We start from the raw sequence: 26,444 nt of genomic DNA on the forward strand, positions 1-26,444 counted from the left end.
AAGACGGTGTCAAAGACGTGTTAATTTGTGATGTTTGGGGTCATAGTTTGTGGTGTTTGTGTTTTCACAGAGGCTGCCAATGGGAACGTCCCCGCAGGGCAGCGACCCCCACCTCGGATCCGCAACGTTCAGATCAACAACCAGATCGTGAAGCTCAAATATTGTTACACCTGCAAGATCTTCCGGCCGCCTCGCGCGTCTCACTGCAGTATCTGTGACAACTGTGTCGGTAAGTAATCGTCTCTGATTGGCCGTCAGTTCGATCAAAGGCTTTACAGAGTGAGAATAAAGCTCGTTGATATCAGTCTATTTCAGTTTTTCAGGAATAGAAAGGTGAGTAATGTTTATATAAGTGAGAAAAATAGCTTGCTGGTGTGATGATTATTACTGAAGCCTCGACCTCAATTTCTTCTCTGCATTCATTTGTCAAAGTGATGAAATTATTTAAAAATCATAACTTTATAAATAAATGTTAGACTAATCAGACGGAGTGCAAAAGCTTTGGAAAACTGAAACAAACTTTATGTGTTGTACTTTGAGGTTTGAAGGCTGTTTGAACTGTGTGTGTGTGATGTGTGTTGTGATGTGTGTGTGTGTGTGTGTGTGTGTGTGTAGCTGTGTCATCTCTTCACCCTGCAGAGCTGCAGTCATTTAGCTGCTGCTGATTGAGGAATGCATTTGAAGGGAGCGTAGACTCATAGATGATATGAGAGGAGACAGTGGAGGCTCAGTGAGGGAATAAACGCTCGGTCACTGTGAACACTGGTTTGTCTGTGTCCACCTGCTGTAGAAACACACACACACACACACACACACACACATAGTCCAAGCATGACACAGCAGCATGCCTCAGTCCCTCTTTTACTGCAGTCTTATACTTACTTCCTCAACCTCAGTCTTTTATTGTGCTGAAAGTCTCTGACAGAATATGCAGCATAATAAAAAAACCCCAAAAAACAGCCAAACCATTTCATAGATTTTATTTGTTTATACCCGGAGACATTTGTGGTTAATATATTATGAGATGTCAGACGCACACGGTAGTTTGGACAGAGACACTTTTTTAAAATTTGTGATGTTCTCCAGCACTTTTGGATTTTAAACAAAATAGTGACTATGAGGGTAAAGTGCTAATTTTCAGATTTAATTTGAGGGTGTTGATATAAATATTGGGTAGTGGTTGAAGTCTTCATATCCTTAACTTACTTTTCTTGTAAACAAAGTTTCTTTTTACATTCAGAGTTTCTCACCAAACTGTATGTGTGTTTCCTTTGTGCTCTAATAAACATGTTGGACACATTTCCTTCCTCATAAAACACTTGCAAAGCTGATTTTTTTTTTTTTTTTTTTTAATTAAAAGTTTAAAACCTGCATTGTTTACATCCATGTTTACTTGCTAGCATCCGTCTTCTTGCCTGCCTCTGCACAAGGTACTAACAAGAAACTCCAAGTAAAGTCAAGTAAATTTTACTCAAGTAAAAGTCAATGTTTTAGTCGGCTGAGGAGGAGTTAATTCTTGCTATTTTATATACTGTTGAGTTATATGATTAAATTTAAACAATTTTTGTATTTTATGTGATCATTATAGGTTTTTATAATGTTAAGATACAAAGTAACAGGAAACAAGCTGCCAAATAAATGTAGTGTAAATGGTACAATAATTCCTTCTGAAATGCCATGAAGGTGAAGAAGTAGTAAAAAGTACTCGAGTACAACTACCTCAGAGTTATATTTAGTAGAGTACTTGAGTATATGTAAGGTGTCAGCATGCTTCAAGAGAAGTGCTTGTAAGATGGTCCTTTCACACCTTTCTGATGTCGGAAATTGTTGGTCTGTGTCCGAGAATTTCTGTAACTTTCTGAAACCAACAGTCTGACATTCACACCCACTTCACGCAGTGACTGGCCAGGCGTGCAGAGGTGAGAAAGTAAGCAGGGTTTGAAAGCTATTTTATTTTTCATTCTTTACACAACTATCTCTGGCACTTCTAAGTGCAACACCATGATGCCCTCCAGTAAGGAGTGTCAGATAGTGTGTGCCGTTAACCCCGTATTTAAACGATTATTGCATCTCATCTTGGTTTTTCAGCCCTCTTTTGAGATGTAGTTGGACAAGTCAAGTCAAATCAAGTCACATTTATTTATAAAGCACATTTAAAAACAACACAAGTTGACCAAACTGCTCTACAGAACAAAATCAGGCAATAAAAACAGAATGAAAGACTAAAAATAAAGCAACTACATAACTTAAAGCACAAATCAACAAACATAGTTGAGCCATACAGTAAGAACTCGTTTCAGGTGGGTCCAAACGACATCATATGAACTAGTTCTTATCAAGTGAATTTCTGGTAATTAGTGTTGAAATGAGTTTAAACTATGTCTGAAAACCCCAATTAACCCAATATGGATGTGAACACCCTCAAAGACCCTTAAACCCGAGAGTCAGCAATGAAACCTTGGTTGTCATTTCATGCCAAACCCAAAGTACTGGAATACAGAGTGAAAAGGACAGAAAATGTGCCGCTGCTCTTTAGATTTAAAAATGATCCATTTATTTTGACCTTATATCTAGAAGGCCCTCCACATCTTGCATTTGTGCCTCGATGTTTACTGTATATTGACGTGAAACTCCATCCAGGGAGTGCTCGCTGCAGAGAAAAGTGTAAAGCAAGATGTTTACCTCTGTTGTTTGTCTGACCCTGCCCTGCTTTCATCTGGCTCTCCTCCAAATGATAGAAGAGGAGAGGCAGAGAGGAAGCGATCGCTATATTTAGACGACAGGTTTACAGAAACTGACGCACAAATCGATGTTTGAGAGAAAATAAGTGAAGCTGATAGTGGCGTATTTTTAACACTCGTTTGATTTCCAAAAGTGTAATGTCAACTTACTGAGAAAGTTGGTGTGCAGCCTGCCGTACATTTTACATATTATCACGATCATGACCTTTTTTTGTCTTTCCCTCAGATCGTTTTGATCACCACTGTCCATGGGTGGGCAACTGTGTGGGCAAGAGGAACTACCGATACTTCTACCTGTTCACCCTGTCTCTCTCCCTGCTCACCATCTATATCTTCACCTTTGACATCGTCCACGTGGTCATGCGTGAGTATCCTGTGGAGTCAGATTGGAGAATGCTGAAAGAATGTGACAAAACAGGAAGGACGGCCTCTGACACAAGCTCACTAGCAGCCAAACATAATATATGCAAACACATGCACATGTGCTTGGAAATATGACCTAATTCAGGCCAGGCGCTTCCTGGAGCGTGACACGACACGCAACGGCAACTGACAGCTTGACATGATTCCTCTTTCATGTACGTCCTCCTGCATCCTTGTTCTGCCCTACGCAGACGGCAAGAGGAAAGAGAGACGAGGAAACCCGCGTGTTTCTAGTCAGGATAATTAGCTCTGGGCTTGTTATCTTAATTCTGCTGTAATAAGTCATAATGGAGCATTTTTAGTAGAGTAAAAAGACGGAAAGCAGTGGGGATTTTTAGGAAGTCTATCTTCTCTTTTTTAACCTCTCTCTGTGTGGCTCTCTTCACAGGTTCAGTGGATAATGGCTTTTTGAACACTTTGAAGGAAACACCTGGAACATATCCTTTTAACCTCTAACCACAAAACCAGCTGTGTATGCTACGTTTGCCAGATTTGCCTAGAATAGAAAATCTAAAAAAAAAAACAAGGTAGAAGATACATTTCAACTATGATACCCAAATTGACCGTTTGTCAAACCTTCCCCTGAACGATTGTCCAATCGTAGCTTAGCAACCATAACTAATACATCAGGTCTGTCAGGCTTTGGATTTCATAACATGTTGATGCATGGAGATGTAAGAGAGATACTACAGATGCATTTAAAGAGTTTGGAAGGTGTCTTTTTTTAAAGCCCTTCTTTTTCAAAAACAAAAACAAAGCAAAAGTGTAAAGAATTAATTCTGTGTGTTTATCTGCTCTAATGTAAACTGCTGTAACTAACTAGCTTAGCCATTAGTTTGTAGGGTTATAGGTTACGTTAAAAAATCCCTGTTCACAACCAGTAGCCTACATTCACTGTATAGTATTTCCCTGTTATATGGAAGCTAGTTTTGGATGCTATCAGAGTTTTGGCTAACGTTAGCGGCTCCATTCTGATCATTATTGGAGTTTAGGAAGCTTGCTTACTCTTTTTAAAGAAAAAAGACAAACTTTGGTACATTTGGTTCTTTTTTTGGACTATCAGTGCTTCGATCATGTTATGTAATTGTCCGCCATTTTGTCGTCACCTGCTGTCTACTGTTTGTTCAGCGACCGCGTGTCAGGCAGAAAACATATGTTGCTGTTTTCTTAACTGGAGTTTACTGTGCTGGAGGTGTTGGTGTGTTTCTTCACCTTGTGGTCAGTGGTGGGTTTGACCGGCTTCCACACCTACCTGATCTCTCTCAACCAGACCACCAATGAGGACGTGAGTTCACCTTACTGCATATTCAATTAAACGTGTTCTGTGTCGATTAATCCATTCAAACTGCACATAACTAGAGATTCACGGTGTCATCACGTTTACAGTTTGTTTTCTCGGGTATGATTCATACTGCGAGTTGCTTTGCATCTAGTTTGTTTAAGTTTCTGTTTTTACACTAATGAACCATGACTTGTGAAAACATAGACTCACAGGCAACTCATCCATCAGTTTTCTGTGACAGTTTTATCATCAATTTAGTTTATTAAAAGTGACTAAAAATTCTAAAGTAATGCTCCATTTAGATACACATTTGAATATATTCAAGTATCAAGTAAGACTTCAAGTGGTCCATATTGAGTTTCTACCTTGACCCCGTCTACACTGGTCATTTCAATTGTCTCATATCTGGATAAAATACAGATGCAATTTAACACACTTTCATCTACTTTTCCTTTACCCTTTTTACACTGATAGCATTAATCCTCGTTTTTCCTTGATTACATGCAAACCAGTGTAGATCCTAATACAGTACGTAAGGTTTGATGGTAAAGCATTTTGTTAACCGTCAAAAACACCAGAAGAATAACTTTAGCAGTTTATTTACAACCACAACTATCTATAAAGAGAGATTTTACAGAGATTTTGGGATTTTAACCCATCTCTTAAGCCTCTTGGTTGCATTTATACTTAGCTTTTTTGTGTTAGCTATCCCAGACACATGATGTGATTCAGTATAAATAGGGGAAAAAGAGACCAACTGTACATATTCAAGACTTTGTGCACTTCTGATTGGTGCTCACTTTTGCTTTCACCACCAGTTTTTACCCAAACTATCTAAACTCAAGAAGTAGATGCTTCAGTCTTAATTGAACTAAACAGAACAGGTGTAAATGTACATTTACATTTAGTTAGAGCTAAATGTAGATTAAAAAACAAAGATAAAAACATGAATAAAATTCTCCAAAGTGCAGATATTTTTCCAGTCTTCACAGATTAAGACTGTTAATTTGAGAGTTTAGATGTGTGTTTAAGGTGAACGTTTTTGTGAAGACTAAGGGTTAAAAATGAGCTCATAGTGAAGATTAAGTGTAGTTTTAAGAATATGTCAGTAAATGTTGTGATCAGGCAGCCTGGCTTCACGTGGCTGGAAAGATAAACATACATCAGCGGGGTGTAAACACCACCATTTCTAAGAGCACAGAGCTGTTTCCTTGACAACGGCACCACCACATTCAGAGCTGAAGGACAGAGGGCTGGTGAACTGTAGCTTGTTAAACAAGATAGACATATTGTAAACTAAAGTAAAGCAAATAGGGGAAAAAAACTGCCTTGAAGTTAAATAAAAGGAAAATCGAGACTGTGAAAACACAAGCTAGATTGTCTATTTATAACTGCAGTGAGATTTCTTTAGTCTTCCTTTTTTCTGATCAGATCTCATATGAAGTAATAAAAGCAGAGAGTTGACGCTTTTGATGAATCTTTTTTCTTGCAATTCAACCTATTTTTATCCAGTTCAGCCGCACTGAGACCAGAAATCTCTTAACAAGAGAAATGTGGCCAATACAGCAGCAGCAGTTTGAGCCATATGACAAATTGGCTGCTAAATACTTTGAATGCTAAAAACAGCAGTCGGATTCATCTCTGCTCACCAGCAGGCCAACAGTCTGAAGGTTTAAAAATATGCATGAACAGCTGATAGTTTTGTTAAAGTGACGATCAGTGGTCGAATGTAACAAAGTACATTTACTCAAGTACTGTCCTTAAGTTCAATTTTGAGGTACTTTACTTGAGTATTTCCATTTGATGCTACTTTATACTTCCATTTCAGAGGGAAATATTGTACTTTCTACTCCACTACATTTTTTTAACAGCTTTTCAGATGAAGATTGGACACAATGGATAATACAACAAGCTTTTAAAATACAACACATTGTTAAAGATGAAACCAGTGGTTTGCAACCTTTGTGGCTTTTGACGTCTTATAATAAGCAGTGTGTCTACTCTACTTCATTTCAGAGTAATTTTTACACCACTACATTTATTTCACAGCTATAGTTACTAGTCTCTTTTCAGATCAGTATTTTATATGTAAAACACATGATCAGTTTGTTATATATATGCATTGTTATAGATTAGACTACTCAACAGTATACAGTGTACAGTGTGAGCTCTACCTATTTATGTTTATATTAATATAAATATACATGTATGATAAATATAACACTCTAAATTGGGCCATTTTGCATAATGAGTAATTTTAATTTTGATACTTAAACTATATTTTGCTGACAATACTTAAATGCTTGTAATTGAGTATTTTTTCATTGTAGTATTGCTACTTTTAACAAAGTAAAAGATCTGAGTACTTCTTCCACCACTAGTGATGACTGAATTGAACTGAAGTGGGAACAAAACAGAGCAGCTGGTTTCTGACTCATGACTTGTCAGCTGCATTTAGAAGAAGCTTCTGAGGCTTAATGAGGGAAAAAGAAGTATTGATTGCTGGAGCACATTTACCATTGAGTCATTATTTAATCACAACCATCAGACACACATATTCAGGATGATGTAAAGCAGATGATGGTGATGCAGGTGGATGAATCCACAGAGGGAGTCATTTATATGTCTATGTATACTACCGTTAACAGTGTGTATACTTTATCGGAGGCTTTGTTAACCTACATCTGACTGCAGAGGCTCAGACAAGAAGCAGGAGCAGCGCTGGTGTTGGTGGGAGGTTCTAGATGGCTGAAAGCAAGAGAGTGCACTCATACTTTGTTGTAATGATTAATTTATTATTCCCTTTTTTTCCTTCCTCTGGGATGGCTGGCCTCATTTTTTTCATTTAATCAGTAATGAAGCTCTGCAATGTGCACCTACAGTGTAATGTTGCTATAGGAGTTGAAACAATGGCTGTCAGCCCGGCCGTTTCAATATCTGTGATTGGCCTAATAATAGATGCATTGATACCTGCAGGGGCTGGGCAGGCTGCCAAAAACACGGCTGTGGGTGAGAGGAAGAGGAGGGAAAGTGAGAGAGAGAGAGAGAGAGAGAGAGGAAGATAGAAACAGTGGAATAAGGGCGAACAAGAGAAGGCACCTTGAGTGTTGTAGCTGCTCTGGTCTCCCACAGGATGACACATGCTCTGTCAGTTGTGTCTCCAACCACACAGGCATGCGGTACTGAGGTACCTAATGTGCAGGCTGTTGACCTACATCTGCAGCAACCAAAATAAATCAGTTTTTTTTTTTCCCTCTAGTGCTCAGTTTTTGTTTTTTTTGTTTTTTTTTTCAACCTTTGCTAGTTGGTCAGTCAGTACAAAGTCGTGCCGTGGAGCCAAACATTGTTCAAACACACTCAAAATTTCCCAGAGTTTCAAAAGATAAGAAATGAATATGTGGTTGAATTTGTGGGGAATGTGTATAAAATGACGCACAAGGCATTTGGAATATAAACATGCAGCCACAGAAAAATAAGTTTGTATTTGAAAACACTATGTAGCTGGAACAAGCTGTTACAGAATTTATTGTTTATTTATTTAAAGTGGACAGTGCACATTAATCAAATGAGTAAAACACTTAATACATACAGTAGCAGAATTACAACCAAAATAAGAAGTTTAATAAAATGTTTCACAATTCTTTGTCCTAAACAGTGGTGGAAGAAATATTCGGATACTTTACTGAAGTAAAAGTCCTGCATGAAAAATCCTACTGAAGTAAAAGCACATAAGTATTATCAGCAAAATGTAGTTAATGTATTGCAGTAAAAGTATTGGTTTGGTCCCTCTGACTGATATATTATTATATATGACATCATTAGATTATTAATACTGAAGCATCAGTGTGTAAGCAGCATGTTACTGTTGTAGCTGCTGGAGCTGGAGCTAGTTTCAACTACTTTATATACAGTTTACAAGTTTAGTCCAGTGGTTTCCAACCTTGGGGTGGGGCCCCTCCAAAGGGTCACCAGATAAATCTGAAGGGTCGTGAAATGATTAATGTGAGAGGAAAGAAGAAAAAACTTAAGTTTTGATACACAAATCTGTATCAGATTTTTTTCTTTAATCATTGATTTTTAGTGAAATATTGGATCATTCGAACATTTATTGAAATGAAACCATGTGAGAAGTTTAGAGGGAAAAATCACTATTTGGTGGAGCTGTTAACAGCTCATAGACATCTGAAATGTGACCCCGACTACACACTGCTTTTTGTAAGACGTCAAAAGCCATAAAGGTTGGAAACCACTGGTTTCATCTTTAACAATGTGTTGTATTTTAAAAGCTTGTTATATTATCCATTGTGTCCAATCTTCATCTGAAAAGTAACTAAAGTTGTTAAATATATGTAGTGGAGTTGAAAGTACAATATTTCCCTCAGAAATGTGGTGGAGTGGAAGTATAAAGTAGCATCAAATGGAAATACTCAAGTAAAGTACAAGTAGCTCAATACCGTACTTGAGTAAATGTACTTCATTACTTTCCACCACTGGTTCTAACAATATAACACAATATGTGAAACTGTCAGACAATGTGGAATAATATTATCTTTTTTCTCCAACCAAGCTGCTTCAGGGAAAAGAAGAATGCTGGGTGCTAAGGGGTTAAAATGTTCCTCTGTTATGTGCCAAATAATGCATAGGACTGAGTGACTATATACGGTGCAGTGCAGTGTAGGAAAATTTTATTTATTTCTTGGGGAATCCTTTGTACAATTTCTCAGATTTTTCAATGAATTATTAAAGCAGTTTTAATCTGCAGTTGCTGCGCTGCTTGTTCGCACCCGCAGGCACATAGAGTTCCTATTAAACCAGGAATTATTAAATCCCTGACAAGATCCTTTTTAATGGGTCAAACCCAAGCCTGTGGGAATAACATCTAAAAATGGAACTATGCTTTTGAATAAGGTATAAGCCCAGAGAAGTTATTTTCGAAAGAGAACTGAGCAGTTCGCTCTGTTTAGCAGGATTGTAAGCAAATTGGGATTGCTGGCAGGGTCTCGATGTGGTTTGGATGTTGGTCAGTGGTTTTGATGACACTGTTTCAATGATGGTTGTTCATTCATTTTGTTTTTGACAGATCAAAGGATCCTGGTCGGGAAAGAACAGAGTGCAGAACCCATACAGCCACAAGAACATCATCAAAAACTGCTGTGAGGTGCTCTGTGGGCCGACGTACCCGAGGTAACATCTGAACTGCTCTGTTTGAGAACTGCAGTGTTTGTGTGGTAGAAAGAAAAAAAACATGTTTCTACTCACTGAACCCCACAGTCACACAGAAAGAGGTTAATTTGTTATGTATTAAATGTCTGATTTAAATGGGAACCTGACGTTAGTTCCTGTGTTAAGTTTTATATCTTTGGCTTTCTTCCTACCGTTATCAATGAGTTCTGTATCATTTCCTGTGATAGATTAGACTTATCCCTCTCCTTCACCTCATTCTGGTGAGTAACGAGCAGGATGCACTTAGTGACTGATCGCCTTGTCTCGCTCTCTAGTGTCTTAGACAGACGAGGACTGATGCAGGAGGATTCGTCTGCTTCCGCAACGTCTGCTGCACCCTCATCTTCCTCCTCCAGCAGCAGCAACCCAGTGCCACAAACCACGGTGAGCCAAGGAGCGCGCGCGCACACACACACACACACACACACACACACACACGTGTATATCGTACCATCCCCCTTCACACAGCTCTCTGACTCCAGCTCTAAAGTGCATCCAGCATGCAAAGCACAGAATAGTGAATACAGAGCAGACATAAAACAGAGTCTAAACCAATTAAAGAGAGCGTTGGGGAGTGTTTGTGTGTGTATGTGTGTGGGTGAAGTACTGTGGAGAGCACTTCTCTTATTGAAGTGACATTGATAATCCATTTTGTGACACATGGATGTGCAGCCATTTTGTGCCTTTTTACATAGTTGCCATTATGCACTCACTGATAACTGTTCAGCTAATTTAATATTTTCTGCTCTGATCTGTTAAGATAATCGCTACATTAGCCATGTTTGTGCTGTGAATACTTTTTTGTATTAATATATAAATACGAGGTGCTGCTAACAGATTATGTTGATATTAAACTGTTAAACTGCTGCGTAGTTAATGCAGAACTTCATATTATTAAGAACAACACATCAAGAATTATAGTAGCTATAGAAAATCTAGTCACTGTTGATTTATCAAATTTGATAGCTTTTGATAGGGTTTGATAGCTAAATAGTTTTCATCTGTTACTGCATCTGAGTAGCAGACCTCTACCACTTTCAGTACTTTCTTTTAAAGCCGTAATTTTAAATTTAGGTCCTTATTAAGTTAATTCTGATATATTGTACTTCCGTGCATTTAAAGTGACGTGCATTACAGAGTAGGGCTGCAACTAATGCTTATTTATAGCTTATTTTCTCAATTTGATTATTTCTTTATTTGATTAGTCACTTGGTCTATAAAACGTCTAGAAAATGGTGAAAAATATTGATCACTGTTTCCTAAAGCCAAAGGTGACATCATCAAATGTCGACTAAACAAACCATAAAAAAATATTCACATTTGAGAAGCTGGAATCAGAGAATTTTTGTCTTTAAAAATGATTCAAAACGATTTAACAGCAACTATTTTGATAACCAGCTAATTTTCTGTCAATCAACTAATCGTTGCAGCTGTATTACGGAGCACATGTTGGTCACATGTTGAGCATCAGAAACTGTGAATGAAATGGATGATCTTGTGGAGTCACTTCTAGTTAAGGAAGAGAAAAGTAATCTTTTTATTTTGTGCGCTTTATTATTTTTTTTAAATTTCTCTAATTTTTAACATTAAATATGTCCAGTTTAACTTCTATACAATTCTGAAAAGAAACTAAGTAACTTGTACTTTTACTTACATGAAATGTCATTAAAGTATAAATAATTCTACTAGAGTACCACCCACCTGGGCTACTATTATCATCTTTAGCTACCTGGATTTGCTGATGTTTAATCAGTTGGTTATTAAAGTTCTGTCCTACCAGATATCATCAACACAGTTTAGCACAAATGAGTCTGATAACCAGACTGAATACTATTTATAACTATACTGTTTGAATCTCTGAAGAAAATCAGAGCTGAAGGTGCTGATGGGACCAGACACAAACACACTCTCAGCTCCGTGTTGCATGCATGTTTTCACACACTGTGACACATTTGCTGCAGTTCAGGTTGAATCAGTGGCTCTTATTGCATTTGCATCTTTTCAGCGTCCTGTCCTCTGCCTACAGAAAACCACAGCTCCACTCATCCCTAACGAGCACACACCTGACGATGCCAAGCCGAGCATTGCTGCCTCAGCAGAGAAGAGCTCCTCCCCCAAAGAGGAGCAGCCTCCTGCTTCCAAGCTCCCACCTCTGGCTTCACCCGAGACTGACGCAGAGGCATCCATCACCAACAAGACCCATTAGACGCATGAGGGGGGCGGCTTCGTACGTGGCCACTCCCCCCGGCATCCTGCTCAGTCACAAACTGGAACATTAATAATCAATGTCTGATAACTGTGCGGGCGACTCCTGCCCTACATTCCACCAGAGGAGCGGAGTTTCTGCTGCAGCTCCTCCTCTTCCTCTTCTCTCCTCACCGGTAGCTGCAGAGCTATTTGACTGACAGGGAGAGGGGTCGTGATTTAATGCAAAGTCAGCAGCTTCCTCTGTCTCCTGAACACTGCATGGAAAAGACACACGGGGGGAGAAGCTGCTGGGACAACTGCAGAAAAAAAAAAACAAACTCCAAGTGAAAGACATCCCTGCAGGTCACCTGCGGGCTCGCTCTGATTGTCAGTACTGCTTTCTTCTTTATTTAAAATCGCATAATGACATTTAATTGTGAGAGGCCAGTGCAAATATACTCTAAGCAAGTGTCTGGCAAAGACAATATTACTTCTGGACATGTATAAAACTTCATACATACAGTACGGTCAGTTTTTCAGTTGTGCACACATTACATGCCCTATGCAAATCATGAGAAGCAGCTTTGTGAGGAGTGTGGATAGAAGGGTTACACCTGTAAAAAGATGTTGTAGTACACATGACGTCCAGGCAGGGGGAGGACATGCAAATCCGTAGCTGAGATATCCTAAAGGCTCCTTCCTGGCAAGTAAAAAAATCTACCTTGTCTGATATTGCTGCATTCAGTACTGTTGTTACGTGCATCCTTTTTTTAAAGCGATCTCACCCAGACCAAACGCCTGTCCTTCCATTTTATATATCATCAAGGATGAAGTGTGACGTCGGCACTCTGAAACGGATGAAATTGCTTTAAGTACAGTTAAAGTCTTGTGTCCAGGAGACGCTTCGCCAGAGTCCCGGTGTGTGTGCGAGACAAGACCTGACTTCTGATGATCGTAGACACTAGTAGTAACAGTGCCTTATCATAACAGTTGCACTATCACATGCAACTGAGGTCAACCAACAGAGAGCAGAGACGCCCTTTGAATCCGTTCAAACCATAGATACAGTGTTAAATGAGCAACGCTAACGTTTATACTCTAACTAGCGCAGTGGTTCCCAACCTTGAGGTGGGGACCCACACACGGGATTGTAAGATAAATCAAAGAGGTCAAGAGATGATTAAAAAATAGCTCGACATTTTGGGAAAAACGCTTATTTGTTTTCTTGCTGAGAGTTAGATGAGGAGATTGATACCACTCTTATCTGTAATTAACAATTGCTTAGCTTAGCATAAAGACTGGAAACAGGGGCAATAAGCTAGCACCTCTAAAGCTCACCAATTAACACGTTATATCTTGTGTACAAAAACTGAAACGTAAAAACAATAACTTGTGGTTTTACATGGAGTTATGTGTTTGAACTACCTGTCGTTCCTGTACATTTCGTAGCTAGGCTAGGTGTTTCTCCCTGCTTTCCGTCTTTATGCTAAGCTAAGCTAACTGCCTAGCTTCATATTTCTTGCACAGACCTGTGAGTGATATCGATCTTCACATCTAACTTTCAGCAAGAAAGCAAATAAGTGTATTTCCCAAAATGTCAGACTATTCCCTTTAATAATCTCTTGACCTTTTACATTTATCAATCTTCTTATTTAACTCTTAGCATGGAAATAAATGTCTTTTTAAACTATTACTTTTAACAGGAGATGAAAGTAGAGTTCTGCTACACAATTATGTCCTTTTTTTTCTTTTTTAAATTTGTGTTAATTTGTACTCTTTTCTTGTGAATTACTGTGAATTTTCCTCTGAAAAGCTAAAAATCCCTCTGTGGTTGAAGTGCTCTCAGCTGGTAGGCATATGCAGCCTTTAATGAGGGGTCGCAATTAGACGATGCTGCGTTTAAAGGTTGGGAACCACTGAAAAAGAAGCAAAAACTACGCAAAGCCATTGTTGAACTGTACATACTTTAAGCAGGTATAGATGTACTGAAACCCTCTCGGCTGAGGAGGAAAGATAGCAGCAAGGTTTTCGTTTTTTTTTTTTTTTTCAGTTTTTTGAAGAGTTAAGTGCAGCCAGAGTTAATTATTCTGCCTGTGAGCTAGATCACCTCCTCCTGCAAATCACACTCGAGCTGATCTTCCCCAGAGTCCTCTTCTCTTCCTCCCTCTATAAAAATGTCTCTCATGTTTCACTCTTCCTTCTCCTTTTCTTTGCATCTTTGCTGTGACAGTTATTCCAACGCCCAAGGCCGAGGCAGCTTCCACGGCAGCCGTCTGTGGCAGGCTAATTATCGCAGAGAATAAAGCCGAGGCAGAAACAGAAAGAGAGAGAGAGAGAGAGAGAGAGAGAGAGAGATTTTGATCCCTTCTTTTCACACATCTGTGTATTTCAGACAGACCACAGCCTTTACTGTGGAGCAAGTTTATTTTTGTTTTGGTCACAGACATCGCTGGAGGGGAACGCAAAGAAAAACAAGGGAAAGTCAAGCAAATTCTTAGTATTTAAATGATGTTAGCTGATAGCGAGAGTTTGTAATAGTGATTGTGTTGTATGCAAGACAAGAGTTAGTGTTTGTGAAATATACGTGTGTAGAAATTCTAGTGTATCAACGGTATTGTATCAGACTCTGAATTCTGCCCAAGATTAGTTATTATACGACTCAAAACAGTCACAATTCCTCCTAATCCCCTGAAGATTTTAACTCTAAAAATATTGCTTCTGTATCGTATGGCCAAGCCAAACAAAAAGTGGAAAATTGATTTTAGAAAGGTGGGATCGTGAAGTAGTAATATGATAGTGAAGTAAGGAGGACTGATATAAGACACTTTTAATGAAAGATGAACCCTAAATGTTTCTTTTCAATACACTCAGATGAGACAAGGAGAGATAACTGACGTTGTCTCCGTTGGGGAGATGCTATGAAGTGTGCGGCTGTATTGTTTCTGTGAAGTAAAGAAGCGTCAGTGCTGAATGTTTGTGTGGAAAGTCCTCCGAAAAAAACAAACAAACAAGCAATTTCCAATGTGAAATACTAAACCAAGAGCAGTTTTTAAAGCTGAACTTAGTGGTCTTTCTTTGTGGAAAGTATTTGAAGACAGTTGAGTGTATCTGATCGCTTTGCTGTCACCGAAAAAGCAAGAATGTACGTTGATTGATATTCTCTAAAAGAAGGGACGTTTGTGTTGAAAACGGTTTCAAAGCAGACTTTAAAGGGACTGTTGAACTTTTTAGTTTTGAGCTCTGGGGGTTTGCAGTCGTAACGGCGACTGCGAGACTTCGGAGCGTACCAAGCTGAGCTCTTGTATGATGTTTGATTTTTGTGATAAAACGCCATGACGCGGTCAGATCCGAATGCTCTGATCAATCTATTACATTGCATTATGTATACAGATACAGTACTATACCATTGATGGAACTCTTATTTATGTTCACTTTGTTTAGTATCAACACTGTGATTCTATGTATTTCATTCCATTTACTCCACTTCTTTTTACATGATCAACGTGTCTGGTAAATAAACAATATTGTCTTATTATTATTTGTGGTTTAAAAGATGTTTTTTTCTTTCAGTGGTATCAGTGAAGCTACAGAACGACAACCTGTCTGTCTCTGTTAACTTGCACTTTATTCACTGTTGTTACCAAATATTTGAAATATGATTTGTTTTGTTTACAGGTAAACATTAATTATCCAGGCTGTGCCCCTGGATATTTACAGTTTTTAGGATAATTAATTCAATTTCCAACCAGAAGTCGTCTTTCAAAACTTTGCCATTGTGTGTGAGTAGCAGCTCTTTATAGAAGATTTTAAATGCCTAAGTGAAAACACATCAAACAGAGATAGTGAAATATAATACACATTTTGACTTGAATTTCCTTTTTATATATCCATTAACTGTGTCAAAATTCAATGAAAAACAAATGTTAAATGACAATAATTTAGCCTTTTGGTGTTTGATAACTGATTGAATTGTTTTTCATTGTGACATGAATTTTTCATATCACATGTCAACGTTAAAATCAAATCACAACACAGTAAACAAATTGAAGAGGAGTATTGCATGTCAATGTTGTCCAGCAGAGAGCAGCATAGACGTGTCAACACTAAATATAAAGCGAGACAGTGTGCGGGGCTTATTGGCACTGACACAGCAAGGTTTTTAATTTAATTATGACACAGTAAATGCATACATAAAAAGGAAATTAAAATAACGTGTAATTTTATTTCACTTTGCCTTCATTTGATTTGTTTTCCTTTAGGCATTTTAAATCTTCCATAGATTTTAGTCTGTAATGTTCACAAGCAGAACTTCATTTTTCTTTGTGAGTGTCTGAAAGAAGAAACTTCATTAATCATATTAATCAATTAATTACCCACAGACATTTTTCTACTACTAGAAAATATTAATTTCCTGTCCACCATTTTCATCTCTTCTTCTTCATTAGTCTTTTGATGGATCACTACGCTAGGCCACTTTCTTCAACAATTTGCATAAAAATAATCCCCCCCCCCAAAAAAATGTAAACACCTACCTCCACTTTTATGCTTTGCAGTCCAGTTCAGTGTCACTAGCTACCATAAATTATGTAATTCACTCCTGTCATGAAAATTAACAGGATCTCTCTGCTTGTGCCTTGCTGTTAGATTGATGAATAGGCTGACGAGGCACAGGACCAGGGGCCCAGAGGTTTAAGTGGCCCCCAAAACCAGAAACTCTCACTGAAGTGACTATTAATAACTTTTTATTTTAATTATTTGAAATATTATTGTAGGACAGTCCAAATACTCCATCAAAAGTTAACCTAAAAGATGCTGGAAATGTGACAACAAAGACACCATCATGACATGTCATGTGAGGTGAAGGGTAGCTGAGTGGCTGCTTAAGGTAGAAAAAGGATCTTTTGGGGCGTTTGTATCCCTTTATCTCATAATCTGTCCATGTTCATCAGAACCATGTATCAATATTTCTGTGTGCAGCTGTTACTCAGGTAGGTTACAATGCACGCATCACCTATCAGTAGAGATAAAAGCCAAGAAGGAGCTTTAACCCCCAACATAACCTATAAAAGCAGACATCACCTGCACACGTTTTTTGAAAACTCAACCTGAAGAAGAAGAGACTGAACTGTTGTGAACTATACCTATTATTTATTATATATTGATATATTGATATATAATATATTCTATATTTGAATAGAAAAGTTAATTCTTAACTTTGGAAATAGTAGTGTGACAAAATAAACTTACTCCAACGTCCACAAGCTTTTTCAAAGCTTTAAATAGGTAGAATTTGTTCGGTTGTCATGGAGACGTCTCAGTTCTATATTTAGGTGATGACATCTCCATGACAACTGAGCTCACTGATGAAGATGTGAGATAAACCCTCTAAAAAGCAAGTAAGTGGACCTCGAGTTGAGATTATTTTGTCAAAATACCCACCATTAATCATCCAGGAAGAATGTAGACTTTTAACATTTAATTCCATGAGTTGATTTTTTCATTAACTTAAGAAATTGAAATGATCCAGTTATGACTAAAAGGTATCAATTCTAACACTGGTTACACTATCAAAATAAATACAACTCAGTGAATTAAGTTTTATTAAAATTGTATTTACAGATTTTCCGGAATAACACGTCACAGAATCAGAGTAAAGTACCACAAAATACAAGAACAAGCAAAACTACTGAACTTCACTTCAAGTTACATGAAAACATCTTTAAGTATTTTACATTCATATTTGACATGAAAACATGAGACAGGGACGTACTGAAAAAAAACAACATAAAAAACAAAACGTTTGAATGCTTCATCACCAACACATCCTATATGATGTTTTACACCACACGACAACAATCATCATAATTCATACGAGGAAACCACAACATCACTCAAAACAAGCTGAGACACCTGGAGAAGTTGTGCCATTTGTTTCTCAGTGCAAGCAAAGTGAGGAAAAACGCAAACCGCTGTGTCCATATTTCAACCAGTCCACCAGTCTCTTGCAATGCAGAACTGTTTGTTTACAGCATTAAGTTTCCATCCACAGTTTCTTTGAGAACCAGGAATAAGAATCAAAGAAAAAAAAGTTTGACTTCTCAAGACCCTTCGTCCACTGTCAGCTCCTCCAGTTGCTCCTGCACAACCTCCAGCTGCTCTGTCTGGTTCTCGCCCTGCTGCTCCGACTCTTCCTCTTGTTTATTGGACTCTTTGTTTGTCTCCTCTGACACCTCGTCCTCCTCTGTCTTTGGCTCCAGGTTCTCTGAGCTCTCAAAACAGCCCGAATCTCTCGGCTCCTTGGCGTCCTCCACAGATCTGTCCCCCTCTTCTGGCTCAGATTCATCTTCCGCTACATGGGGGCAAAAACTCATATTTTAATACAGAATGTCTCAACACAATAATTTTTTATTTAGTCTAATCTCTGAGAGGTGTTTTAATCTTCATCTTCAGATGCTTCAGAAACTTAAAGGCCAGTTTGTCTGAGTGATAAATAGATACAAAAGTACCAAACCTGCAAACGTGCTCAAACTACTCTCAGTTTGGTGTCTGTGGTTTTATGATGATTCTAATTATTTATTATATGGGCAACATACAAGCTAGTTGACTGCAGGTGTTGGTGGTCAGAGAGCTTTTTACAGCTGTAACATGATTGTCCTGTCATGTTCACTCTGTTGTTCAGGGACTCTTCACACGTCTTTATTGAGGAGAAATGATTTAAATTGTCATCTTTATGGAATTTGTTATATAAAATGTCTTAGAAAAGGTCTTAAGTGTACAAAAACGGTTATTTCTGATGAAGAGACGTTAACTTAATGCTGATCTTAGTTTTCTTTTCCTCTCTCAAGTTGTGTTGTAACTGCTACAAAATGAAACAAAAACAACAGCTGGGCTGGTTTACTGGTTGTGGTTTCCTACGTGTTTTCTGGGCAGGTCGACACCCACTTACAAACAGAAAGTATCAACTTTTTAAATATAGTGTTGCAGTGTTATTGAGTTTAGCATCAATCCTTTTACGCTCTATTTCAGAATAACTATTTTATATTTCTAAATGTTCAGTTTTAAGCAACTAAACTTCAGTCATTATACTGTATGTTGCTTTTAAATAAAATATCATTCAAACAAAAAAATTTCAGGGGCTATAAAATATAATTCAAGTCTATAAAATATAATTCAAGTCTAAGTCAGAAATGACTGAATGAGCATCATCTGTGAGCATTCAAAGATTTAAAAACAAGTTTTCTGTATTCAGGTCAAATGTCTTATTGTAGATATCAGTGTTTTCGTGAAGGTCAAAGGTCAAACAGCCTTTTCTCTGGCAAAAAGTTACAGTGTGTCACAGTAAATTTGTTTTCTAATAACTAATAACTGTTTAATCAAACATGTTGCAAAGAGTTAAATCTTTCTTTTGATCTAAATATGAATCTTAACAGACACACTGATTGTGAGGCATCAACAGGGGTTTCAAGCTTGTCCTCGGCTCCCCTGTGCATGTACAGTATGTTGCTGCAGCTAATTTCAATGTTAGTCCATAAACTGTGTTCAACATACAGCTGTTGCTCCGGGACAAGTGTTAAAATGACATATAATGACTCATCTGGAGGAGAGATGAGCTCAGGCATCAGGACAAAATATGATTTCTTACAAGCCACTGAGCATAACTGTAAAACGTGAGTGTAACACTGTGCAACGGAGCCATAAAATGTACCTAATTATGTAGCTGAGGCAGAAAAATTATGATGGTAGCATGAAGTATTCCCCAAAGACATTTTACACTGCCAGAATGTGACATCTGAGTGGCACCAAATGACTCTAAAATGTGTTCTTGGTTGATCAGCAGTGACTAAATTTTATTATATTTTCCTAAAATCTAGAGATTCATTTTCTTGTTGTTAGATGTTGCAGTAGATAAGCACCATTATAAAAGATTGTTACATCTTTATAATGTGTACACTTACAGTCTCTGAGCAGTTCAGTGGCGTTCAGGATCTTGGAGCGCTGCTCTGGGTCGGTGATGTTCAGCTCATTGAGGTGAGACTCCTTCAAGCCTGCAAAGTCCTCCAGGCTCTGGAAACCGTGCATGGACAGCAAAGAACTCAGCTCCTAAAAACACAAGAGAGAATCAACAGAAATGTTACTCAGAGTGAGTCACGGATATGAGATTAAAGTGTGAACAAAGATGCAGGAAGTGTCGTGTTACCGTCAGACAGATGCTGTCCAAGACCTCCTCCAGGGTTTTGGGTTTGGATTTGGCTCTGCGGGCGTTGCTGCTGTTGCGTTTCCGCCTGGCTGGGGGGCTCTCGTTAGGCAGGAGGTTGACGTAGATGAACTTAAAGGAGCCCACCTTGTTGTTGAGCTTCCCTGTCCACGTCCCCACGGGGGGCTTCTCGATGATGTGGATGATGTCACCTTTCTGTAAGAGGGATGACGCATGAATATCAGACTCAGAGGATAAAGGACACAGATGAAAGGAGGATCAAAGGAAAGTCCTTGAGAACAAGAATTATTTTATTATTCATTAATTTTAAGATCCCAATCCGCTCAAAATGGAGACATCTTATGATCAGTAGTTGAACATTTAAAATAAAGAATAAATGCATATTCACAGATTTTAGAATTTTTACTAGCTAAGTGATTTTTTTTTTGTGTGAAAAACGCAAATCAGACCCAAATTATTAGTCAAATCTGAATATTTTCATATATCTTAAAACATGCCTGGAGGAGAACTTTAATGGAAATCAACACTATCACAATATTTGTGCTCTATATGTCACAATAATCTGAGTTGACTCACTTTATCCTTACAATTACTGCTTGCAAATTTGAAATAATCACTTGCGTAGATGCACTTGCGTAGAAACAAGAAGTGAAACGTGAATGAGCAAATAGCTGAATGACTAAACACTCTTTCACAGACTTTCATCACTTAGTACCGTTGTGTATCATTTGCACTGAAGTGACAGCATTGGGGCTGAAATTATGTTGTTTTCTCAAACGAGGCGTCAGTAATCTGTGGCTTCAGGAAGAATGATAATCAAAACAACCCTCCTTGTTCGTCATGGTTAACAAGCTCCCGGGGGGGTTGGGGGGACTAGACAGCAGAAGGGGCCGAGGGCCGAATCAGAGACCGAGAGGATGACTCACTTGGAGTTTCAGCGACTCCACATCATAAGGGCTGGGAGTGAAGTCGGTGTGGACCATAGCGCGGCCACAGAAGGGTCCGGTGTAAGAAAGGCCGTTCTCCTCCAGTCTCATGCTGTCCCTCTGGCAGTATCCGCTGTCCAAGCTCTGTCTGTCACTACCTGAGGTGTGCAGACAAGGAAGCGAGGTCAGATTTATTCTGTGCCTTCAGATGCTTGCAGGCAAACAGGCACAGTATAGTGAGGCGGACTTACTGCCGGAGAGCTGGCGGGTGACTGGGCTGGGCATGGTGTCCTCGGACCCTGTGGAGCACACAGACGTCCTTTGTCCTGCAGTCAGGTCCGGGTGCCAGTCACCGGAGACGGGGGACAGCTCCTCACCGCTCTCCCCCTGCAGGAACACAGGACGACATAATGAGGAAGTTTTCCTAACAGACTCTAAGACCAATAGTAATGACAAATGTATTGATCAAAGTAAGAGTTTATTGGATACAATTCATTGATCAGTTTAGGAAAATTGTGTTTCTGCTTGAATTCTTGAACCTGCAGAACTTGGAGCTTTAATGACCTTTCAGCAGAGTCTTTTCTTATCAATTCAGACCTTCACACATCAACTATAACACACTCTAACCTTACAATGACTCAGCATTTGCTGTTTTGTACATTTAGAGAGTGAAAGCGTCCTCTCCCTGTTTCATTCTGATTAAACCTTTTATACACCCACTTATACATTTCCTGTTTACATGCTTTGAATTGTTAAAGGATTAAAGTTGTCATTACAGTTTAGTTTTTGATTTGTTGAAAAGGTTTTAAAGACTTTGTCTTTTTCGTGCTTCAACAGAACCACTTTTCTGTGTGATGGTGGTTATAGGATGAAATTAGTTGCAGTTAATTTACATACAGAAGAATAAATTATTCATTTTCAATAATGTGTTGTTGAACAATGTAATGACCTTAGACATATACTGCATATACTGCATATGCTGTGTGTTTCTGTTAACCATTGTGGGTCATCCTCCTAGAATCTGACCTACAGTAGGAGGCCAGTTTAAACCGGGAAGGTGGACTATCATGGTATATACGGAGTCTGGCTCAAGGTTGTAACAATCAAGTGGTTTGAAAAGCAGCATCAATAGTGTTGAGATGTGTCTCATTTGGTGAGTCACACTAAAGGTTTTTCCCCTTTCCTCATTATTTTTGGAGATTGTTAGTTAATATCTGCCTGTTTTACCTCAAGCTTTGATTCAACTGTTATGTTTTCTCCATGTTACCTTTTATCCTAACTTACAAAACACTGTGCAGCACTGAACAGAGATTCATTCGTATCAGGGCGAAAGGTCAGAACTTAAAAACAAGACTGCCATTGTTTTCAAAAGCACAGTACAATATTTGTCCACTGGGTGGAGACAACAGCTTTCTATTTCAGGAGTAGTACATTGTCCTCAAAAAATGTCAAGGTGTGTTTTTGCATCAGAGTACATAGTATATCAGCTATGTGTCATAGATGCTATTTTAAGTGATTAAATGTATTAATTGTTAGTGTTTAAAGTATTGATATCTTCATATGCTAGTCAGGTCACTGTAACTAATGTTGATCTTTTTAAAAACAGTCTTTACCCCTTCTTCAGCCAGAGCCTTCTGCACCATCTTGGATGTTTTGCGGGTCATTGTACGTGAGATGACGTTGCGCCATTTCTTGCCCAGTTTGCTGCCACTTTTCACTGCTTCCTCTGCTGTTACACCTTCTGGCACCTGAGAGGAGATTTTAATAATTAGCTTTTTGCAAAACATGATCAAAATGGTGATCAACAGATGTCAGAGTATCTGAGTTCATGACGTACAACCTTATTTTAGTAAAGCAAAGGGAAGTTTGAATGTTATTTAAGAATGTATCTGTGTCATTGACATAAATGAACTCTCTCTGTGGCATCGTTGTCAGGTCAAAGTGCTCACTTCTCATTTATATACACCCACACACACACACACACACACACACACCTGCACTTTATAGTGGCCAGGTGCTTGAAAGCACAGTTTCTGAGAGTGTTACCAAACATAACTCCCTCTGCAGCCAAACAGTGTGGGCTGCGAGCTCCGTAATGAAAGCTAATGATGCTTTCAGTAACAGTTTTCATGAGGCAGTTAGTTGCAGCAAATGTACTTTATGACACTTTCTATTGTTTGAGGACACTGAGGTCGAGTCCTCTGTAATTTGCAGTGGACATTATAGTTATATTTAGAGAAAAGAAAATTCAGAACAATTGTTCTCAGATGTATTAGACTTTTGTTTTAACATCGAGCATCATTCTGTGGCTTCTACAAATTAGCAGATAGTGTTTATTTCATGAGTGAATTCCCATAATAACAAACTTCAGTAGAGTTTATCAAAGCAGTTCTCTTGTGGGATTTTGATGAAATACTCAGGACTCAAATTCTGTTGTTAAACCTGAAGTTTTCAAGCTTTTCATGCTCTTGTAGACTGTGGTTATAACTTTCCCACGACATAGTGGAGAAATAACTGTTTAGCTGCAGAGTTAAATGTTCAGTAACCACAAACAAACATACAGACGCCACAGAGACAGAAAGGGATGTAGCAGTTGAATTTTCAGCACATATCTCGATATCTGAGCTAATAATTAAAAGATAAAAATGCAAGACATTGAACTGAAAAGTCCCAAATTCTCTGGGGGAGGACCCTCAGACTCCCAGTTAAATGCATGATGCTTCTGCAACTATCTGAGGCTCTGTGCATGGCTGACTCACACCAGAGGACATCCTGTCTGCGTGCTGCTGTCATTTGGCTATACAATATTCAAGTCTTTTTTCTTGTTACTTCCTCTGCTTTTCTACACGTCTTACTTGTGCTGCAACTTCTACTGACGTTACCAAGAAATTACTGGGAAGTTATAAAAGTTAAGCGAATTTTTAAAGTGTTAATATTTGCACACACATGCAGCAGTGTGTCAAATCAGGAAGGACGAACTGTGCACTTCTGTAACGGACATAACTGATGATTTCTGCTTCTGCCCTTTTTGGCCTTTCCTGGATGTGACTGAGAAGCTGGATGAAGATGATCTCACGAGGATGAATGAGGAACAATGTCACAAAACATCTGTAGGAACTGCCAATTTAGGAACTTAAAACACAATAAAGTTTTATGAAATATATACTTCCACTTTTCCAAACAGTGATGTATTGTGTGTCTGATAATGTTTTGTGTGTTTCTATGTGTGTATGTTGAAAGGAACAATGAGTTTTGTCTTACAGTGTCCTCCAAGGAGAACTCCTTATCCGCCACGACAGGAGAGGTGGGTTTGTGCTTCATGAAATCCTTGAAGCTGCTGGACCTCTGCAGCGTGAGCTGTGAACACATAATGAACAGTGTTTATTTAGAATTATAATGAGAAAGGCTCAGAGCAGGCTAACCAAGCTATAACTAACAATAGCAATAAAACTGTCATCACTTACAGTGTAAACAAAAAGGTGTTGCCAGAAACACATCAGTAACATGTCAGTCAGTTGCTCGGTGGTTTTTGTAACACAACACTGATAACACTGGCCTCACAGCCGAGCATGCACAACATATTCTTATCTCCACAAATGTATGGACAGAACGAATCTGCAGAGGATTTATCAGAGGAAGAATAACTGCCCCCATGTCTGTGGTCTCACTCACAGCTATCAAAGATAAAGACATGAGAGTATTTTACCTGTTTTTTGTCTTAATGTTTAGACAGTAAATGATGGTGAAATGATAAGACAGGAAACAGAGCAGGGAGACATATCAGAGTTACTATTAATAGTTTGTAATTCATAAGATGACATTTAATTGCTACCATGATAAAGAAGTCAGACTGGCTTTTGAACTTTCTAAAGAGACATGAGAGCATGTTGCTGACACTTAAGTATAAGCCCCCTATTTAGCATTTATAATCAGTATATGAACAGTTAATAAATGGTTTATAACACACTATAATGTAGTTATATGCAGATAAAAGTGTTTATTAATAAGTGGAGGTACATTATTAAGCTTTAAAAATGTCCTTAAATCTGCTTATGACTACATTATAGTGTGTTTTTAAATGTTTGCATACTGCTTATAAGGGGTTTTAAGTAAAGTGTCAGCACAATGTTAAATACAAGAGGGTAAATTCATCATTTAAGGGCAAATGAAGAGCAGATTGGGATAAACTCGTGCTCTGGAACATAACACGCCACCTGCATGCAAAAGAAGGTTTTTTTTTTTACTCCTTTGCGCAATTTGCACATCTTTGAGTTATTTCTATCTTTCTGGTGGAAAATCTTTGTCTAATTTTCCACGCACAAGTCACTGTGCATAATCTTATCGCAGCACATCCTTCTTGTTTCTTTGTAGAAACCACAGGAAACAGGCACAGCTTGAGCAACTGCTGGCAGCCAATCATTGCAGACATCCAAGTCAGTCTGCGTCTGGCCTGAAGAATCAAACCGCCAAAGCAGTCAAGGGGACAAATAACCTTCATTATGAGGCTATTAGTTTTTGCAGGCAAATGTCTGTTTTTCCCGTCACAGTCGTCCCCCCTTAAAGAGCCACAAGGCCTTCAGATAAATCAATCCTCTATTAACGCTGAGCGGTGAGTCGTGTTATGAAACAATCCGGCCTCGATTATTGCCGGCGACAATTATATGTTAGGAGATGATTGCCGAGAACAAAGGCAATGAGATGTGTAATGACAAGGCGTGAATTGGACCACAGGAGGAGAAGATGTGGATGGAAAATAAGGCCACTAGTGTCAAGCGTAGGAGGATCTCATGATGGCAGCTGGAGACGAAGGCACCCAGAAGCCACAAAGCCTGCTCTGACTCAAAGTACATCTGCAGCAATGACTCACCCGACCAGAATAGAGGAACTTTACTTTTCTAAAAGAGTGCAAATAATAAGTTGAGGCTAGAGTGGTAGTTAGACCGAACATTTTTCTCAAATGTTCGGTTTTAGAAAAACTGATCTTACTGAGCTTTGAGTTGTGTGCGAGTGTGGGTGGTTTTGCTCAGTTTCACCACAAAGGTTTACACTATCTTTTAGCAGACATCCTGTGTCAGAACACTGTGCATACAAAACAGCTTTACGTGATCAAGTTTCAAAGTGTGTGAAAATGTTTTAACAGCCCACATCACAAGCACAGATATCATATGTGTGCATTTTATAAAAGCTCAATTTGTACACGTTCACTTTACTCTCCTCACCTTCCGAAACAAACTAATAACTAAAAAAAAACCCTCACCTTCTTCTTCTGCACCTGCTCCTTCTCCGAGGCATTTGAAGGCCTTCGCCTCAACATCTTCTTCTTCTTCAGTGGTCCCGAGGTCTCTCTGGACAAAAAGCAGAGAGACGGAGAGCCGCTTCTGATCGGTGAGGATTTGTCACTCTGCCGTCACTGCCAAACTTCTCAGATTGAAAAACAGAGGAAGGCT

At 38.7% G+C, this 26,444-nt stretch overlaps 2 protein-coding genes across 5 annotated transcripts in view; one reads left to right on the forward strand and one right to left on the reverse strand.

Annotated features, from left to right (window-relative positions):
- zdhhc9 (zinc finger DHHC-type palmitoyltransferase 9) overlaps positions 1–13,111 on the forward strand; it is a 34,976-nt gene extending 21,865 nt beyond the window's left edge. For 3 of the 4 annotated variants that reach the window (XM_044363146.1, XM_044363142.1, XM_044363143.1), the window contains 7 exons: positions 71–229; positions 2,968–3,105; positions 3,553–3,601; positions 4,347–4,449; positions 9,527–9,630; positions 9,945–10,053; positions 11,675–13,111. In XM_044363146.1, coding sequence (XP_044219081.1) covers positions 71–229; positions 2,968–3,105; positions 3,553–3,601; positions 4,347–4,449; positions 9,527–9,630; positions 9,945–10,053; positions 11,675–11,875 — 863 coding nt within the window. In that variant the 3' untranslated portion in view covers positions 11,876–13,111. The remainder of the gene's footprint in view (positions 1–70; positions 230–2,967; positions 3,106–3,552; positions 3,602–4,346; positions 4,450–9,526; positions 9,631–9,944; positions 10,054–11,674) is intronic. The other variant, XM_044363145.1, reaches the window with a different exon arrangement.
- Positions 13,112–17,439: 4,328 nt separating this feature from the next.
- Positions 17,440–26,444, reverse strand: sash3 (SAM and SH3 domain containing 3). Its single transcript, XM_044363141.1, has 8 exons — positions 26,255–26,444; positions 24,259–24,354; positions 22,611–22,745; positions 21,249–21,384; positions 20,998–21,155; positions 20,054–20,266; positions 19,812–19,956; positions 17,440–18,205 (listed from the first exon to the last, which is right to left on the reverse strand). The coding sequence occupies exons 1-8, from the start codon at positions 26,309–26,311 to the stop codon at positions 17,955–17,957; spliced, it is 1,191 nt and encodes a 396-aa protein (XP_044219076.1). The 5' UTR covers positions 26,312–26,444; the 3' UTR covers positions 17,440–17,954.

Source organism: Thunnus albacares, chromosome 10 (genome assembly GCF_914725855.1).
Source record: "Thunnus albacares chromosome 10, fThuAlb1.1, whole genome shotgun sequence".
NCBI classification, from domain to species: Eukaryota; Metazoa; Chordata; class Actinopteri; order Scombriformes; family Scombridae; genus Thunnus; species Thunnus albacares.